Source organism: Corvus cornix, chromosome 3, assembly GCF_000738735.6.
Source record: "Corvus cornix cornix isolate S_Up_H32 chromosome 3, ASM73873v5, whole genome shotgun sequence".
Lineage (NCBI taxonomy): Eukaryota > Metazoa > Chordata > Aves > Passeriformes > Corvidae > Corvus > Corvus cornix.
Genome location: NC_047056.1, coordinates 19034615 through 19054743, shown reverse-complemented (window position 1 = coordinate 19054743; position 20129 = coordinate 19034615). Strand labels below are relative to the sequence as shown.

At 37.3% G+C, this 20129-nt stretch overlaps 1 protein-coding gene across 6 annotated transcripts in view; it reads right to left on the bottom strand.

Annotated features, from left to right (window-relative positions):
• Positions 1–550: 550 nt before the first annotated feature.
• Positions 551–20129, bottom strand: part of EPRS1 (glutamyl-prolyl-tRNA synthetase 1) — a 39188-nt gene continuing 19609 nt past the window's right edge. For 2 of the 6 annotated variants that reach the window (XM_039568637.1, XM_039568638.1), the window contains 21 exons: positions 19441–19577; positions 18531–18738; positions 17975–18087; positions 17229–17346; positions 16745–17116; positions 15629–15859; positions 14716–14964; positions 13910–14140; positions 13326–13585; positions 12277–12328; positions 11221–11430; positions 11007–11079; positions 10163–10242; positions 9735–9836; positions 8905–9060; positions 8588–8785; positions 8055–8228; positions 5655–5815; positions 3839–3917; positions 1199–1263; positions 551–923 (listed from right to left, as the gene is read on the bottom strand). In XM_039568637.1, coding sequence (XP_039424571.1) covers positions 773–923; positions 1199–1263; positions 3839–3917; positions 5655–5815; positions 8055–8228; positions 8588–8785; positions 8905–9060; positions 9735–9836; positions 10163–10242; positions 11007–11079; positions 11221–11430; positions 12277–12328; positions 13326–13585; positions 13910–14140; positions 14716–14964; positions 15629–15859; positions 16745–17116; positions 17229–17346; positions 17975–18087; positions 18531–18738; positions 19441–19577 — 3420 coding nt within the window. In that variant the 3' untranslated portion in view covers positions 551–772. The remainder of the gene's footprint in view (positions 924–1198; positions 1264–3838; positions 3918–5654; positions 5816–8054; positions 8229–8587; positions 8786–8904; positions 9061–9734; positions 9837–10162; positions 10243–11006; positions 11080–11220; positions 11431–12276; positions 12329–13325; positions 13586–13909; positions 14141–14715; positions 14965–15628; positions 15860–16744; positions 17117–17228; positions 17347–17974; positions 18088–18530; positions 18739–19440; positions 19578–20129) is intronic. The other 4 variants (XM_039568639.1, XM_039568640.1, XM_039568641.1 and 1 more) reach the window with 2 other exon arrangements.

Sequence of the window (20129 nt, the reverse complement as noted above, 5' to 3'; positions counted from 1 at the left end):
CAACGGGGAATGGCTCTAAATTGAAAGAGAGCAGGTTCAGATTAGATAATTAGGAAGAAATTCTTGACTGCGAGGGTGGTGAAGCACTGGCACAGGTTGCCCAGAGAAGCTGTGGATTCTCCATCACTGGAAGTGCTCAAGGACAGGCTGGAAGGGGCTCTGAGCAACCTGATCTACTGGAAGATATCCCTGTCCACAGCAGAGGGGTTGGAATGAGGTGATCTTTAAGGTCCCTTCCAAGCCATTCTATGATTTTATGCTTTTATGAAAACATTCCTTGAAAGAGCTGGCTTCAGAGGGAGTTTTCTAAAGGTAGTAAATACTTTGCCTACAGGTTAGCAGCAAGTCTCTATTGAAAAACTTGCAGGTCAGATTAAAAGCAGACGTTTTATGTAGAAAGTAGATGTCAGCACGCTAAACTGTACTTAATTTTTATGACATTCTCTCCAACCTTTCAGGCAAATACATGTGCCAAACCAGAAACAAAGACATGAGCAAAGGATGCCTATTCGTCCCCACTGAGCAACACAGGAAAAACCATCACAGTATGTTACAGCTCACAATACATCTTTATTATTGGAGATCTTTACAGAAAAGTCTGTGAATTACTGCTAGCCTAAGACTGACCATTGGGGTGCTGGGTTGTGGTTTATGGCTTTGTCTTTGAATTCTTTAAAAAGTCACAAAACCGATTGAAGTTTAAGGGGCTATCTCAGTCTTATTAAAAAAAGTTCAATTCACAGATAAAGGAGAAGGTTCTTTCACTAGTGATTTAGTAACTACGACCGAAGAGGGTGTAGAACTTGGCAGGGTTTTTGCCGCACACACATCTTGCTCCAGGCTGGAGTTCACGGAGAGGCTGGAAAGGTATGCAGAGGCTTTTTGCTCCCATGGACGGGGCACCAGGCTCAAGATCTTGATCCCTGCAATAAAAGGGTATTTCTAAATAAATATTCATAAATAAATGTTTCTATTAAAAAATAAAAGTGCAATAAAGTGTATTACACATGAAATTTTAAACCCGCATTAACTATCCTGAAAGTTCCAGAACTAAGGGAAGTAAATATATTGAATTATGCAGGACAGCAAGACTCTGTACATAAGTGTTACACCCAGAGGCATCTTGCATTCCTGTTTTATAGTCAAAACATTTTGATTTTGATCTTGGTACATACTCTCAGGTTCAGTTATATTTTACCTGGCAGTGGTCTTCTTGATCCAATCCTCACACTCAATTTCCCCACAGAAAGGGATCTGTACAATCTGAAGAGAGGAAGGGAGAGAAAAAAACCCAACAGTTAAACATTGAAAAAGTCACCTTTATCTCTGGAAGATTCCTAAACCTTCAGATCTCATATACAGATCTCAAACTGGGAAAAGTTCCAATTGTTACAATTGAATTTTAATAGCTCTTTTTCATCAGAGAAGTAGATAAGCACAGTCATCCCTCCACAGTGCAGTATGGAAAATCCTAAACAGACCCAAAGCAGCATTTAAATTTAAACCAACTCTTTTTAACCAAATACACTGGAAAGTATAAACACTATTTTCTCATGAAATGTTCTGTTTTTCAGGAAAAGTTTAAAACTTTCAAACTACTGAACCAATGCTTGCCTTACACACTGCAAGACAGTGCCCTCCCAACAAAGTTCCCATTTTAATTCCATTACTATGAATTTTCATTTTTTCTGAGCATACATATTTTAAGAAAACAGAACTGCCAACAGCACATTTTTCTGGGGACATGGGGGTGGGTGTGCAGCTTTCGGCTGTTTCCTTCACTTAGCTTAACTTAAGAAAACCAAGAGAGTAAGGCTGAAATGATAATGTCACCCACTCCTCTCAGTACTACTCTTAGCTATTGTAGCAGATCTTTTGCCCCTAGTTTTATATTCAATTTTACTGACTTTTATGTTTTTTTTAAATGACTTTCACAAAGACAATTCAGTTTGCTACCAAGAGGTAGCATTACTGTTAGAAAGACACCCTCTACAGACATTTGAACACGTGTGAAATGCTGATAGCTGAGGGCAACATCAGCTACTAAATTGAGGCTTCATTCATTTTAATTCTACCCAAAGTGTGAATAAGGTTTACCCAGTGTGTCTTTCTTTCACCTAACTTACATTCTTACTGCAAAATTCTCAATTTGCCATTAACTGGAACACACCTTTATTAGACTTCACTGTACAGTTTCACTTTCTTGGAACTAAAAAAAGGAACTATTACCACTCTTCTACACTGTTCTTGCATTAACCTTTTGTTAGTGAAATGAAAAACAGGCCAAATTTTTAAAGAGTTAAGAGTCTGCAACTCCATTGAAGGAAAAACAGCAACAGCAATTAAACAGGAGCACTGCATCTTACAAATTTTCCTCTTAAACAGTAGCCAGTGCTAACAGAATGTAATTTCAAGTAATTCAGAATACATATGCTATAAAATTATGTTAATACAACAAATATAGGTAGAGAGTGAAACAAACACAAAATGACACATTTTTTCAATATTTTTTCAATTCAGATATGCAGCTCATAACAAATTTGTACCACCTAAATACCAAAATGGTGGAAGTATCCAATGTAGAATCTAAAATTATTTGTTCACATCTCCAAGCTTGACTACATTTAGATTAGAGTTCTCAGCGTTATGAAAATAGCTGAATTCTCTTTGTCATATCTAGAATCTAGCTGCACACAACAGTGAGTGTTGGACACTGAAGACCAGGCATTTTACTCTCTCCACATATGTACTGCATCTCTTAAGACTTTTAAAAGAGCTTATGTTGTCCTCAGCTGTTTCACTGTCTTGAAAAGAGTCAAGCATCATTTCAGAGTGCTTTTTAAGTCAGAAGTGAAAGACACATGCTGGCACATCTTGAACTCATAACACATGAGAGCAGTAACACTAGCTGAACATCTGTGCACAGCACAATTATGTGTTAAGTAAAGACTAAAGACTTGTGGTTTAGTTATGTGGAGGAAAATAAGGCAGTACCACTATACAGAGAATGTCTAAGACAGGTACATCTTCAGATTGTCAAGCATGCTAAATGAGTCTCTCCTCTGAAGTTCATCATTATTCCTTTAAATATTGTTCTAAATTGAATTTAAGTGCAATAGAAATACAAGAAAATAGTATAATGGAAGGTCAAGGCTAACCAGGAATAACTTAAAACTATTTTTGAAGTTTAACAGAGTACTTATAGATTCTTGGCACTGGTACATTTTTCATCAGGAATTTTGAAATGTTCAGAGTCGATCTAATTGGTACACAACCCCCCGATCTCTCCTTATAAAATACACAACCTTACTGACTAATGTTGGGGATCCTGTCTCTTGAACACACTAATCTAAACATATAAATTATTTCCCAACCTGACCTGTGACAGAATTTCGGGCTTAAAAAATTCTGTCAGCGGATCTTTGTAAAAGAAACAGCAGCTCAGTTCTGTACTGAAGGCTTAGCCTCTCATCTGAACTTCAATACTTTTTCCCAGATGTCTCAATCAGTAGAGCTCACTCATCCACACGATGGGTAATTGTTACTATCAACCCAAGGAGGTTTCTGACAATGTACCCGATGGCTTCTACTCAGGTCATAAGAGTAAAACTTCCTTGACGTAAACAGCTTGGACTTCAAACTCTTACCTGGACCTTTATATGAGACTTAATAAGTGTTTTGTCACTGTTTGCATTAGAATAATGACAGTGAGGTTATTGTGACCTGAATGAAATGTTTACATCACTCTGTCTTAAAAGCATATTCTGATAAAACCATTACTAAGATAAGGGCTAGAAAGGGTGTGAAGCACAAGAATAGAAGTAGTAAATTTCCTTACTTTTCCTGAATCAAGCTCTTTTTGAAAGTCCTCCATATTATTGGCCACCACCATATGACTTTTTAGGTCCTCGGACGCTCTAAGAGAAGGAAAAAAAATTAAATCAGGGCAGATTTATTCACATAAACTCACTGGCCAAACGAGCTGAGTTTACAGAGTCAGTCAAAACAAAAGGTTACAAAAAGAGCTATATCTTCATTAGAATCTTCCTAATCAGGATATGTCTTTCTACCACTTCTCCTCTCAAACAGATAAAACTTTGATTAATTGGTGATGATGGGATGCTCTTCAGATTGCTGCACATTTCACTGTGTTAATTCACACTGTTGTGCATGTCAGCTAAACACTGACCCGAAGCAGACAGAAATAATACTACAGATGCATATTTTTCTTTTAAAATTATTTTCTAAATCTAAATCACAAGATGTTTTTGAACATGTTAGATCAGGTCTCTGCTGTGAGAGCACCTGCTTGTGTTTTCCATGCAAAACTATCAGTGAGGAGTGCTCTTTGCTATCCCTTTTCTCCTCAAAATAGTGCTACTTTTCTCCTGTGTTTTGCTTTCCATCTGCTTGAATGTGTTTATTGATTTAGTGTTATGCAAACTGCAATGAAACGGGATCCGTCTAATGATCTCCAGCCAGCTATGGAATATATCCCAAACAATTTAAATACAAACCAACCCCCAGCAGCAATACAAGGTACCCGTCACTGATCAATAGGTAAAAATATTCTGCCTGTAAACAATTTGGATGACCAGAGAAGGAAATAGAAAAGCTTATCTGCTGCAGCACTGCATCAACTCCCTGTTCTTCTCAGTGGACTTATGAGCAACAATCTGCTCTCAGACCTGTGAGGGACTTTGACGTTTGCAATAAGGGCAAAAAACAGTTCCGAAAGTATTTGATTGCTTACAAGAAAACAATCCTGTGAAGGTCAATAGGGTCTTAAAATACACTTCTGAACATAGAACTTCAGCTACTGAAGTTTCTTGGACAGCTTTGTGTCTTTCAAAATTCCACACCAAAAGCATCTTTCATGAAAAAGTCCTGTACATAGGATCATGGAATTATTTAGGCTGGAAAAGACCTCTAAGATCATTGAGTCCATCCACCAAGCCAACACTGCCAGGCCCACCACTAAACCACACCCTTAAGCACATCTGAATGTTTTCTGAACACCTCCATGAATGGGTATTCCATTACTGTGCTGGGCAGCATGTTTCAATGCTTGACCACCCTTTCAGTGAAGAAATTTTTTCCAATATCCAATCTAAACCTCCCCTGGCTCAACTTGAGATCATTTCCTCTTATTCTGTCACTTGCTACTTGGGAGAAGACCCCAATTCTCATGTGACTACACCCTCCTTTAAGGCAGTTGTAGAGAGTGCTAAGGTCTCCCCTGAGCCTCCTTTTTTCCACGACAAACAACTCCAGCCCCCTCAGCTGCTCCTCACAGGACTTGTGCTCTACACCCTTCACCAGCTCTGCTGCCCTTCTTTGGGCAGTGCTAGGTCATTGGGACCTATTTATGGTCTATTTATGGTGCATTTGCTTATCAATAATACACACGAACTCACTGAAGTATTTTTTAAAATAAGTTCACCACCTTTTACCTTCCATTTCATAAGAACAACAGGCAACTTCTATTGCTGTATGTGAAGAGGTTTAAGAGGCAGAAAATTACATGTTGCAAACAGGAAGATGAGCCTAACTTGTCTTCCTCCACAGAAAAACCATTAATGTGTAACCATTAATTCTGACAGGTAAAGTGCATCTGTGATTAGCACAGTCATTTACTGTAACTCTCAATTTACCTGCTGTAAAGGTTTGCATGGATCTCCTCCAAGATCTGCTTAAGTTTCTCTTCTGCCTCATGTTCAGACAAGGTCAGCTTCTGCCCTGTGTCTCTTCTAACAGCCACAAACTGTTGGCTCTTCATGTCTCGTGGTCCCACTTCAACCCTGACTGGGACACCCTTTGTGGAAAAGAAAAAATGATAAGTTATGATGAAGAAGTAATTCTCAGAAGAGTTCATTTTCTCTCTCTCTCTGTAGCTTTTTGTTTGTTTGTTTTAAAGTCCAGTCTTAATACAGACTCACTTCACAAATTTAAGTTTCTTTGAAAAACAAAAGTCACCAAATATTCCAAAGCTTTTATGCATTTCTGTCTTTCCCAACCACAGTCTCTTCACTTGTGTATTCTACCTTGCTTCACTAGCTCGGAGACTTCGTCAGTGCCAACATTCAAGTAATACTGAAGCACCACTGAAAGTGAACTAAGTTATCCCACATATTGCAAATCAAATTTCTTAAGTCTGAACAATTAAGACTTCTATAGTAATTATAATGTTCTAGTTCATCCAGTAATACATTTAATTCTGTTTTCACAGAATGCTTTCAACAGCATTTCAACAGCATTCAACAGGTGCTGTATTAACAGCAAACAGCAAAAGTTCTGTTAAATACAGCCCCAGTATCAACATTAATTGCATAGGATATTTGACTACAAACAGCTAAGTGCTTTAGCAAAGCTTTTATGCTTTATAAACTTTGGTGATAAGATGTAATTTCTCATTTCCCATATACCATCAGACAAAAAGATTTTCCATTTTACTGGAAAGAGTCAGTTAAGAGTCTACTGTGTAACTTACTTTCTCTACGTCCTAACACGTATCCCAAAATGTAAACATTCTTTCACAGGAAATGAAAAGAGTAAATGCAAATGTATTTTGGAGGATTCTTTTCCCTTCCTCAAAAGAAATTGAATCAGTAAGTTTGTAAGCTAAAACCATTCCACAGTGTTCAAGAGATGAACAGGAGAATCCCAAGCTTTCTATGCATTGTGTGCTCTGGAATCTCCTCCAGTTCATGGATTCCAAATGATTCCCTATACTCCCTCTCCCCCCACTACCTTAATTATGCCAAAAAGGTGAATAATACAGTAAAATCCATCTGAACAGTGAACTATCTACTACTGCTACAAAGCTACATGAAAAGCCATTCAAAACTGTTATTAACAAGCAATTCAAATGGAACATTCTGGTTTATGACCCACAAAACGTTATCTCCACAATAGAAACTTAGAAGAAAGTATCCAGTACTTTTAATTAAGTAGTATTAATTGTAATAGTACTAGTGAAAGAATACCTCATGGTCACCCAGGAAGATTTCCCAAGAAAGCAATGGTAATACCAGACATTACAAAAGAAGTACCAGTGACTTGCTTTTTTTAGGAAGTAACATCAGAAATCTGCTAAGCTAAAAAGTACATAAGGCAAAATATTTTCCAGTTAATTCTTGTACTTCTTATTCCAGCACCTTTGTATTTTTTGTATGAAATTCCTCATACACCCAATAAAAGGAGTGTACTGTTCCTGCAATTAGCCTGAAGACGCAGTTTAGGTATTATGCTGGACACATTAGCAGATTTTATAAAAAACATCTAGTTTGTCCCATGCTGTGCCTCCTTGAAAAACCTAATTTTATTTAGGAAGTTTTCCAACATGGATGCATGGTACTAGAGCTCCATTAAAAAAAAAACAGGTTACACAAAGGGAAGAGAACTTGGAGACAATGGGAACTTGGAACAATTTTGGGTCACCTCTATCATGTTACTTTGCAGATTAACACATTGAAACTAATTTTAAATTCAGAATAAAAATGCAATTCTGTAACATCACTCAACACATCACTCAATTTCTAATTACCATTATTACCATTGTTTCATTCTGCTTGCTATTTTTGTTTTATAAAAGCCTCTTACCCTGGAGGTAGCAGAACTGTTCCTCTCAATTACTATGTGAAGGAATATGGCAATTTTGAAACAAAAAAAATGCTCCTTTCTTTGCTGACACTACAGGTTTATCTTCTCTGTTCCACTGTATGCACAGAAGGCACTGCTGTGAGCCAGGACATACTGCAGTATTAGTGCACGTTTTTAAACATGCAAGTAATTTATGCTATTAATTTAAATTTCTAGGTATATAAGTAGAGCCTTGGAAGTTTAAAAATCCCTAATGACATGCAAATCCTAGCAAACAGAACAAGTCTCAGAAAACACCTTTTCTTCATTTATTAATGAAAGCAATCACTGATTATTAGGCAGCAATTCTTAATTTACAGAACACATTTGCCTTCAGAATATAAGGCACACATAGCATACCTCATATATACCCCTCACCTAAGCTTCAAAATACCTTCTGGAAAGAAATGTACCTTAAGTTCCCAGTGGTTGAACTTCCAGCCAGGTGAGTAATTGTCTCTTAAATCAGCCCGGACACGGATGCTGACAGCAAGCAGCCTGGTACGATATTCATTACATTTCTTCAACAGAGCCTCTCTGTCCTCTTCAGAAAGGGAGTTTGTGATACCACAGGGAATAATTACAACCTGCAATAGAACAGGACATGTACTTTATGCTACAAAAAAATCAGCTCACAGTTATAAAGAACTTAAAACCAATATTGTGGCCTTATATTCCAGTAATTTCTTTCATGCTCTCAGAAGTAAAAGATACATTTCCCTTTTCATACTAATGACGCAGATAACATTACTTTACATGGATGGGCTATCAAAAGGGACTTATCCACCACAAGTATCCTAATGATTTGTATTAACTTCATACAGCTACTCTGTAACTAGACAGCTCCATCCTATATTAAGTCTTCCAGCTGCCTGATACGAAATGCTCATGAATTCCAAGACAAGAAAGGAAAATAAACTACCTAATTTAAGGCATTTTTACACACCTGAATACAGGCTACACGAGGTGGGAGTACCAATCCCATGTTATCTCCATGAATCATTGTCATTACACCAATAGTCCGAGTTGTAATGCCCCAGGAATTCTGATAAGCAAACTGTTTTTCTCCTGGTTTCTTGGGATCTTCAAATACAATTTCAAACATCTTTGAGAAATTCTGCCCTAGATGATGCGATGTTGCTCCCTGAAATAGATGCACACAGAAAATTCTATTCAATGGAAAGTTAAGTCTATCAAGCATCAGTTTAAATATTTCATCTTCCTATATTTAATGAAAAAAAAATTATTTTAATAGGTAAATACCTGGATAGCTCTTCCACTGGCAGATATAAATGCCTCTAAAGTGGTTGTATAATCCCCCCCAGCAAATTTCTCCTTCTCTGTCTTCCTTCCTTTCACAACAGGTATTGCTAAGAGATCTTCATATACCCGAGCATAGAGATCAAGTATCTGCAGCACCTATGAGGAACAAACTGTCTTCAGAATTACTCAGTATTTTCCATTTGTTACATCGTGAAATATTTTTACATGACAGAGTCTGAAATCTTAAAAATCTAACACTTCTTCAAGACTTTGTTTAAAAACTAAGATTTCTTCAATTACTTTAAACTTTGGATGTTATTTTCTCTGAATCAAAAAGCAACAACTATAAGTCATGACAGAAAACAAGAAGAGTCACAGCAGAAATGACAGGCCAAGAGTCATATTGACTTCTAAATTCCACCTAAAAGCCTGAACATCTGCTACATAAAGATATGCCACAACACTCAAATGAAACATGTGCCTTTTGGGCAAAGGAAGTGTTAAAACTCCTAGCAGTAAATATGTGAAGGCATTATTTAAATTTTTAAGGAAAATTGATTTTTAAGTATTTTTAAGAAAAATAATTTTAAGGAAAGTACACACTATGTATCACACTCTTCAAACTCCCCATACTGTTTGTAGAGACTGAAGCCTCAGAAATGGGCTACATCTGAGAAAAAAAAGGGTTCTATTATACTTAGCATTTTTCACAAGGTCTCCCAAAGAAAAGAAGAAAGATTTCTATGAGGTCCCAGTGCAAAGATTTGTTTGCATTGCTATGGAGTAAGGTAACTTCCTGAAAGGAAAAGCACCAGTGCATTTGTTTTTACCTCCTCTGCTGCCTCTTCATATGTTGCAAATGCTGTGTGACCCTCTTGCCAAAGGAACTCACGAGTGCGAAGGAAAGGCTGGGGATGTTTGAACTCCCAGCGCTGGAGGGGCAGAAGTAAAAAAGTTTAACACTATGAAGTGTCAAATGATTGTTAAAAATAATGTTTATAAGCAAGTATTAGAAAATTCTCAATAAAGATAAAAGAGCCAACTATTCAGAGATTTTTACATAATATAATCAACCACATACATTGATAAAGAATGTCTTATTAAAAACGCTGAGAAAAACAAATCGTATAAACCATGGCAATAATTTTGCCTTGAAATATGTTCTGTGATCAGTATGATCATGCCAAGCCCCCAGAGAATAACTGTCCTACACCACACTTGTGGTAAGAAGAGGTACTCAGAAATTGTGTACACATACCACAACACTGCACCACTGATTAAGCTTGATAGGAAGATCCCTGTGTGACTGCACCCACTTTGCATAGGAAGGATACATGACTGTAAAAAGAAAGCAGCTTTGAGTGTCCACACAATAAAGACATTTATGTCAAATTTTTCTTTTTGCTACAGATAAGCTTAACATTCTCTGCTGTGAGTACTATGATTTTATGTTAATTTCCTTTAAAATACATTTTTTGTCTTAATACGTAGTATTTTCAAAGGAGTACTTTCACTTCATCCTCAGTCTCTGCAAAAGAGCTTGGTTGCTGCTGCTCAAAGTACAATCCAAAGCTTATTATTCAATGACACTGTGTTTGAGTCACTGGCTTACAGTACAGTAAATACACCTGGATTCACAAATAGGAATTCACTGACCTCAAGATTCCAGGATGCTATACTAGACCTGACTCAATTAAAAACTCATTCAGCCTCAGATCTTAAAATGCTGGTTTAAATTACTCAGACGAACAGTCAAAACATATGCAAAACTGAAGTGAATTATGAGTTTAAAAAATTTTCTTATAAACACTATAAACCAAACAATCAAAAGTGTTTTCAGACAAAGTAAGTCAGTCTTCAGGATCGTAATTAAAAAAAAATCCTGAAGTCTGCATTTCCTAGAAGAGTCTACTTAAGGGAACATATAGCGTGACATTTGCTATAAGCAGCAGCAAAATTAGGTAATTTTCCCAAAGAGTTACAGAAAACATTCTGAAAAATGGGGGCTTCCACTTTTCAAAAGGGATTCTTGTCTATCAGCTATACTACACCTAAAACTTTACATGTAAGTTCACAGCCAAACTACATGAAAAGAGGCCCACCTGTTTCACTTGTGGGACGTATAGCAATTGGTTCAGCCAGCTCTGTTTTCCCAGACCTTGTGACCCAAGCAACCTAAAAGAAGGAGGAAAAAAAAAATCAAACAAAACAAGTTTGGAAAAAAATCCTCCAACCCTAAACTGGCTTTCATACCCAGCTGCAGACTAAGTGGTTGGGTTTTCTTACAGTCAGATTAAAATGGATTTTGAAGCATACCTCAGGAGCGAAGTCAGCAATATGAGACTTCTCTGTCTCGAGGGCAGCCTGGGACACGAACATGGGGAAGTAGCAGTTTTCAACTCCAAGTTTCTTGATCTCTGCATCGAAGAAGTCTTTGATAGCTTCCCAAATAGCGTGAGCCCAAGGACGAAGAATGTAACAGCCACTCACATCATAGTATTCAATCATCTCTGATTTTGTGATCACCTTGCAAAAGATTAATCAGATGCTGAAGTTCCAGTTTGTACACAGAGAACATTCAGTAATTCAAGTGTGTGTCATGCAATTCAAGAAAAGTCTCCTACTTAAAAGTGCTCAACTTGTTAGCAGCTAAGATATACTTTAAGGTAGCTAGAGAACACTCACTAGGAACATTAAGTTTAATAACAGTTGTGAAAAATGTGAACACTTAACTAAAATTGAATTTCATTAATCCAAGTAAGAGACTACAGCTAATTTCCAGGAACCAAAAACCTGCACTTTTGTAAGAAATGTCTCTAGCTCATGTCAGAACAGATTCCTTAGAGTACAGGCAAAAATTATACTACTGAGAGGAAATGTATACCACTGACACCTATTTCCAATCTCTCATAACAAGACTAATCAAAACTAATCATCTCTACTCTGGTTGTTTTCAATCTCACAAGCCAGCAAAATTGTTCAGTATCAACAGATATTAACTTTTGTTATGCATCACCTTGAGTCGAATTAAAACTCTCAAGTCTGCAAAATTCCTAACATTTCAATTAAGTTTTGTACACTTAACAAAAGAGGAATCCAGGTATGAATCAAGAAAATCATATATATATATATATATTATATATATGGGGTTGGGTGGTTGACACTCAACCTTTTTACAGTTTCTTAAATTTATTCAGTTCTTTAATCAAAGGCACCTCTATTTAAGACCATGATAACAATGTAAGATATAAAAAAGAGCAAGTACTTTGCTTTTTATTAAAAAAAAAAAACTTAAACAGAAATACATAAATCCCAAACACACCTTGACTTTAAACAGAATGAAATAATTAATTCAAATTGATGTGCACTTACCTGAGAGAACCACTCAGAAAGATTTTCTTCTTTTTTAGCTTCTAGACCCAGCCTATGGTATGAAAAAAGAAACAGATTTTTGCTGTTCAGCATTTAGCAGTGAAATTTATCCTAACCCTTTCTTTTTTCTCTTTTTTGGGAGGGCAGGAGGTATGGCATAATAAGGTGGAACAGAATGTTTTAGTTTTGCATCAAAAGGCCAAGTTTTGGCTGAAGGGAGTTAATAGTATTTCCTCACCCTAACAAGAATATTTAATAAGAACAGCTCCATTTTTTTACTACTGTTTGAACCCTACTAATTCTCACTATGAGGGTATCAAAGAACCTCACAATGACACATTAAAAAGAAACAATCACCAGTAACCAGTAAGAACCTAAGATTAACCAGACCTGTGTGTAAGCTGTTTTACTCTTTATTTTAAACATTTCTTACCCTACAATTTCAGGAAAGGTATGCAACTTGAATTCACCATTCATGTGAATGTCAGTCACACTGTTTGAGACAGAAAACTGACCCTACCATCAAAATGAAGATAACCAATTAAACTACAGGATTCTAAAGAAGACTAAACTCACCAGACTCAAATGACAGAAGACGAAAGTAAAGGTTTTATATCTCTACAAACAGAGAAGTTTAAAAGGTGGGAAATACTTTTTTTTTTTCTGGCATTATTACTATACAAAATAACCACACCTCTGTCTCTAATATATGATTTATGTATATGAAACATGAAATACATAGTGCTGCATAATACATGCTGTAAAAAGACCTCTAAACTTTCAGCAAGACACAGCACCACATTTATAGACGCAAATAATGAAGCACAGAAAGTTCTCAGTGACAGTAACAGTACAGGATGTGGAGGTACAACTGACACTAAATAAACTTTGGTAACCTGCTTTTGGCTTGATCTTGAACATGAAAATCAACAGTTATTCTTCAAATGTCCACACTTTCAAGTGAAATGAGACACCTATCAAACTCTAAATCTGAACAGAGGTAGACAGTTGATGTTTCTATCCAGAAAGATTAAAGATTGCATCTTTACCTGGTTTGTTTCTTAGGGCCTTGGCCTTCTCCTGATCCATTCGATGAGCGCTCATTACCACTCTGCCCTTGCAAAGGTTCTTTTTTAGGGCCATCATTTTGCTTCTGTTGCTTACTCTGCTTTTCAGACTTGTTCTCCTTCTCTTTCTTCTTTTTGTCATCTCCATCACTAGCAGACACTGGTTTATAGTCAATTCCTGCAACAGACTTATACTGGGCCTTCAATTGAAGAAGTTCTTTAACAGCCACATCTATCTTTTCCTTGAAGGACAAAAAGAAAAAAAAAATTTAGAGAGAAATCACAGGAATAATATGACTCCATCAAAAAAACCAAGATAAAAGATCTATATGGCACTATGGACATTTGCACAGTGTTAGGGGAAAAATGTGCAAAAGCTGGTACTTTAATGTGTTAACATTTTAAAGGACAGGAATAATTTTAAAAGTACAACCACATCTCAGAATTCAAATGCTGCCTATTCTAAAGGTACATTTCTAATTCCCATAATCACACTGAATTTCAAAGAGATTTTTAGATTTAAATACATATATTACATTTTTGCACTACAGTTTATATGTTATTACCTTGTCTGCTTTTTCTGCTTTTAATCTCCTAACTTCGTCTCCTTGAAGAGCTACTTTGCTAAACAGGGCTTTAGCTTCAGGAGTGTCTGGACCACTGGGTACTGTGTTTGATGTCTGAGGCAAAGCCCCCTGAGCTGCTGGTGGATGTCCTGGCTTGTACTCCTGCCCAGTCTTCTCCTTGTAGTCAGCTTTTAGAGAAAGGAGGAGTTTCACTGCTTCATCTATTTGATCCTGTGTGGAGGGCAAATAGCAAGATATACTGGTGAGAATTAAAGAGAGAACTGACCAGAAGCATTGATTATCAGGCTATGAAACCAAGCTAACCAAACAACAAAATAGCCCCCCAAAAAACAGCCCAGCACCAAAACCAATTCTGCAAGGTAGAAATACAGGCAGAAAAAAACCTCCCAGAAGCACCTAAAAAACGGCAGGTTTGTCTCGTGTTCTTTTCCCCAGCCATCACTGAATCTGTCAAGTTTTGAAAAGTCTTGCTATTGCTGCAGCACACCAGATATTTAAACAGTCACTTGTCCCAAATACAGCAAGAGAAAGTAAAATACATTAAAACCTTCTGCAAGGTTGACATCTGCCATGCTCGAACCTATATGTCTACATATGAGAGGTGAAGTTTGACTTTGTATATCTGAGTCAAGAAAGTATTCAGCATCAGAACAGTCTTGTTTGGCATTATCAGAGCATGCATGACCTGGACCATAGGGGAATTTGATCACTGCTTGGTGAAAGATTTCCCCCCAGTGGCAAAATGTTTTCAGTGTTACAATTGCTCACTCCAATGCCTATTGTACCTTGGAAGCTTTCTCTGCCTTGAGTCTGCGTACCACCTCCCCTTGCTCAGCTACAGTATCATAAAGTGCTTTGCCATCCACTAAGCTACAGGTTGCCAAGTTACTGCAGCAGACAGGAGATGGAAGTGCAGTAGAAGATATACAAGGAGGGGTTGAGGGTGGATTTCCAGGCTTGTACTCTTGACCTGTCTTTTGTTTATACTCTGCTTTTAGGCTTAAAAGAATTTTCACAGCCTCATCTATTTGTTCCTGAAGCAAGAGAGAAAGAACAGCAGTTGCAGATAAGGGTAGAAATAACAGAGGTGTAACACAATAGCTGAGATAACACAAACTTTACTAGAATGGCACTAACACAGCTGTTGTAATAAAACTTCTAGAGCTATCCTGCTAGTATAAGTTCCCATTATTAAGTTCTGTGGTAAAACTTTTTAGCCAGAATACCTACAAGTTGTACACCAAAGGACCAAATCAGGCTAGATATGTAAGGGCTGATTCCTGTGCCATGAAAGCCTCCCATTTAGGTGGCGTAGTCCCCTCCAGTTATAGCAGTCCATGAGTTGCACACTGGAGAATAGCAGCAAATACACAGACTCTGAATAAAGAATGGTTCTTTGGTCATCATCAAATAACTCCCAAATTTATTATCGCCCTTCTGGCTCCAAGTTACAGCCTTCTTTCAAGTTAATGCCTGTACTCTGCTTCACTTATCTTGTATCACTAAAAAAAGAACTTATTTTCCATGCACTAACACAAAACTCATGCAGTCAGCCATATCATCAGCTCAAGATAATTTGGGAAAGCACTTCATGGAACTTGCTTATATTTTGCTCCTCAAATTTCACAAAACCTGCCGTTGGGTTTTAGTCTAAACTGAAGACACTGTTCCGCTCAGAAGTATCCACAGGTAGAACACCTTTGAAGCTTTCTCCGATTTAAGCTTGCGGACCACTTCTCCTTGTTGAGCTACTTTGCTGTACAGAGCCTTGCTGTCTACTGGACATGGGGACGGAAGAGTGGGAACAGGAGAACACTGAGGAGGGACAAAGACCACAGGTGGGCTTCCAGGCTTGTACTCCTGGCCTGTCTGTCTCTTGTATTCTGCCTTTAGGGATAAAAGGACTTCCACAGCAGCACCTATCTCATCCTGAAAGAAGAAAGGAAAGGGCAGAAAGAGGGAGGAACAAAGATACAGAGACATAAGACTCTCCAGTGTACCATAAATACTACCATAAAAAGATCTGCAGTCTATGTGCACCTATTCCATTTCCTCAAGTACTTAGTAGAGCTGTTCAGAGAAGTTTTCTCTACTATTTTCCTATTTTAACGAAGTAACTCCTCTTATGGGATATACAACCCTAACTGTCCTAAGTAAAATTATAGCAATAAATTAACTTAGATCTTCCAATTTATTTAGATTTTATGGTCCCACCAAGACACTACTACTACTAACATTATTCAACCACCAGGCAAACAAATGTTATTTCCATCTTTTCTTGTTCTGCATTAGAAAGAAAGGAAATAACACAGCTAATAGTAGCTACGTTTGCCAGGTACAGTTACAGAGAGGTAGATGTCTCAAGAACATCTGTAGTATTTGGATCTTTCCTTTCTGGTTTGGGGCTTTGTTTTAAGGTCTAACCAGAAACAATCCAAACCTTTAAAGTCACATAATTTGACCATATTGAGTTAAACAAATGCAGAAATGCTGCAGGGCATTTTAATTCCAAGGACCCAAGCTGGATACCTAATCAGCTCATGATGTGGGGTGAATCCTGTCCATATTTCAGAGCAGCAGTCTAAGAAATATGGGAATTCACTTGCATCCTTATGAATACTAACACAAACCTGGTCATACAAATCTAACTGAAGAAGTAAGTACTGGAAAACACAAGTTTTGACAGAACAGAGCCCAGTCCAAATGATGACCACTATGGAAACCTGGATCCATAAGCACCCATTCACCTCCACAGACACAGAACAATGGGCTATGCAAACCCAGACAAAACCAAAAGATTAGTTTAATCATCACCTTAGATGCTTTCTCAGCTTTCAGTTTTCGGACCACTTCTCCTTGTTCTGCTACTTTATCATACAGAGCTTTACTGTCCAGGGTACCAGAGGTCTCAAGCTTTGATGACTGTGCAGTTCCAGATATTGGAGGATTTCCAGGCTTATACTCCTGGCCTGTCTTCTCTTTGTATTCTGCTTTCAAGGCCAGCAGTTGTTTCACAGCTTTATCAATATCTTCCTTTGCTGCTTTCTTAGCCTTCAAGTCACGAACTACATCACCCTGTGCAGCCACCTTGTTGTAGATGATCAGGTGACCTTCAGACATAGTACAGGCTGGAGGAGAGGCATGTCCAACAAGTGGAGCAGATTTTCCTTTTACAGCTGAACTAGCCTTAAAAAAAACAAACAACCAAAAAACCCACAAGTATTCAGCATGATAATCTTGTACAACAATAGATACATAGTAAGACATCTTTTGGTACTTTTCTAAATCACCAGTTTACCTCTTTCTTTGCAGTTTCAGCTTTGGTCTTCTCTTTTGACCCAGATGTTGGCATTTCCTTAGTGTGTCCATCAGGGATGTAAATCAAAATGCATGGGGCATCTTTACAGCTGTAAGGACTATAAAAAGATTTATAGAAAACACAACAGTAAAGGAAATACAAAATAAATGTCAAACATTTATTGAAACAAGTGAGCTACTTTCTAAAAGATGCTCTTGCACAACTGCAGATTTATCTTTGTACAAAGCTGTAGTTGCCCAAATTTACATAATTGGGGATCTGCACTGATTCCTCTTACATACAAGTTCTCCTTTTTTTAATAATATTTATGAGTACGTTTATGCTATAATTGCATGTAGGTGTTTAGATAGCTTGTTGAAGAAGTGTTACAATTAAGTAGTACGTGTACACTCTAATTGGAAAACCGCCTGCTTTATTCCATAGCACTGCTCCTTAATTTCTATACTTCAAGTCACAACAAAACCATGACCTCTTTACCAAGTCCAGGTTAGCTCGGGTGCACCAGAAGTGCCACGTACTTAGCTTAAGACAGTTAGAAGAGGCAGGAACACACAGAATAAAAGCCATGCCAGTCCACAGAAATATTCCACTGAAAGATCATGGTAAAGGCAAAAATATTTGCAGGAGACATTACTCTTGCCAACGTGTGAGTGTGAAAACACTAAAACACTGCAAGCTAAAGCAAATTCTGTGAAGTCTGTTTAGGCCATTCTCAGGTAGCTTACCTCACTGGCTCATAGGGCTGATCACAAATGAAGAATCCTCTCCTCTGAAGTTGTATGATGTCTCCTTTTTTTAACTCCTTAAGGCACGGATCACCCAGCATCAGTTCTTCTTGCTGTAAGTGTTAAAAGAAATCAGTCCATGTCTAACAGAGCAAAGGAGTCGTAAGAAATACAGTAGAGCTGTAGAAAGATAGTGGTGATTTTCTCCTTTTCAAAGTGTCAAAATGTTATTTAATTCCAGCAGCAGAACAAGTACTAGCAAGAAGATGCCATATCATTAAGAATGTATCAAGACAAAAACTCAAACTATTAATCTCAGATGTGTAAAAGCCAGGTAACACTTAAGAATAAACAAGAGTCATATTTTAATTTTGAAATTATGGCAGGTTACATGGAAACATGGAAACCAGACCCACCAGCATGATTTACTTGTTTGACATAAAACCAATAAAATTTTAAAAAGAGTAACTAGAAACAGTGAATGTTAAAACAGACAAACAAACAAACAATCATACAAAAGTTTCATGGAATTAAAGGGGACAAAAAGATAACTCACCTTGCTGTTTCGGTTGATATATTGCTTGAAGTCTTCATCTTTACCTAGAACTGGCTTAGTGATCAGATGCTCATAACTAACACAGACAGTTGGGATGAGGGGTGCACGTGGAGTTTCTGCCAACCAAGTGATCTTGGTAGTTTTTTTGAAGTCCTTATTATCTAAGTTCAACTTGGCATTGATGGACACAATTTTTCCACTTGAATTTCTACAGGAAAACAGAAATTTCAAGAGTATAGCCTAAATGATCAGTTCTGATTCAATACTACAAAAAAAAGTGTTCAGAGTTCATTTTTGAAGTGTGAATCATAGAAAATGAAAGAGTGCATTCACTCCTGTTGAAGTCCTCCTTTAATTTTGTTTTCTTAAATATCAGTGTAGAGTAAAAAGCATGGGAAAAGAATCTTTACATATTTATGTTCTCTATGAGCTCACCCCATTCTGCCACTGTCTCAACACAACCATTTCAGATACTATGATGACATTAATGTTCTTCTTCCCCACCTCAACAGTTGTGCAACTGAAACTGTGACAGGTTTAGCTTCTCAGTATGCAAAAGCAGTATTTGTTATGGGCTGAAAGTTGTTAAAATTCCAGGTGATTTTTTTCTGTCTGAAAAAGCTGTTTCACAGTGGCAATATTACCATAGAATCATGGAGAGCACTAGATGAGTAAGACATGCAGTATTAGGACTGACTAATGATTTCAAACCTGAATCTACAGTAAAATACACTCGATGTTGAAATGCAGTTTTGTGGCATATTTCAAAGTAGATTTATATATATAGAATCACAGGATGGACATACATGGCCAACCACTAATACTTTACTGTTATAAGCTTCTTATTAAAAGAAAAATGGACAAAAAGCTGAAAAGAAAATTTAATTTCATCTGCCAGCAAACAGGTTACCTGTTTAATTTGGTGATGATGATATTGCCCCAATTTATGAATGTAACCACCTCTCCCTCCGCCAGGGTCTCTGCATCTGCGCCCTCGATCAGGACTCTGGAGCTGTACCACACAGGCTTCAACCCAACGTCAGCATTCTGTGAATAATGGTTTACATTTCAGAGACAACTGATGAAGACAGAAGATGGACAATAACAGTAATGCAAAACTACAATATTCTTCCACAACTCCCTCTACTTTCTTGTTCACAGGTATTGCATGTGTTCCCCTGACAGTACACTCCAAAAATCCACTGGTAGCACATCCCGTTTCCTTAAGGTCCTTACATCTTTAAGATCTCTCAGGTAAACCCAAAGTTCTACTCAAGTTTCCATTTTGCTAGGCAAATTCCCTCCAAAACTAATTTCATAATCTCATTTTTGCTTTTTCATGCAGTTAATATGGGAATATATACAGAGCTTCTTCTAGCTGCATAGATTTGTAAATACAGAAACCAGCACTACATCACTTAAAAAATACTCAGCTTTAAAGTATCTCAACAACTGAGATAAACTTTTATTTTTTAAAAAGGCTGACAGCTGTCAGTTCAGACCTTTTCAGCTGGTCAGGAGTAGGCAATTTGTTTCTTCTGGTCAGTATTTATTTCATTCTATATTGGAGGCAGCATTTATTGGTACTATCAATGTTTT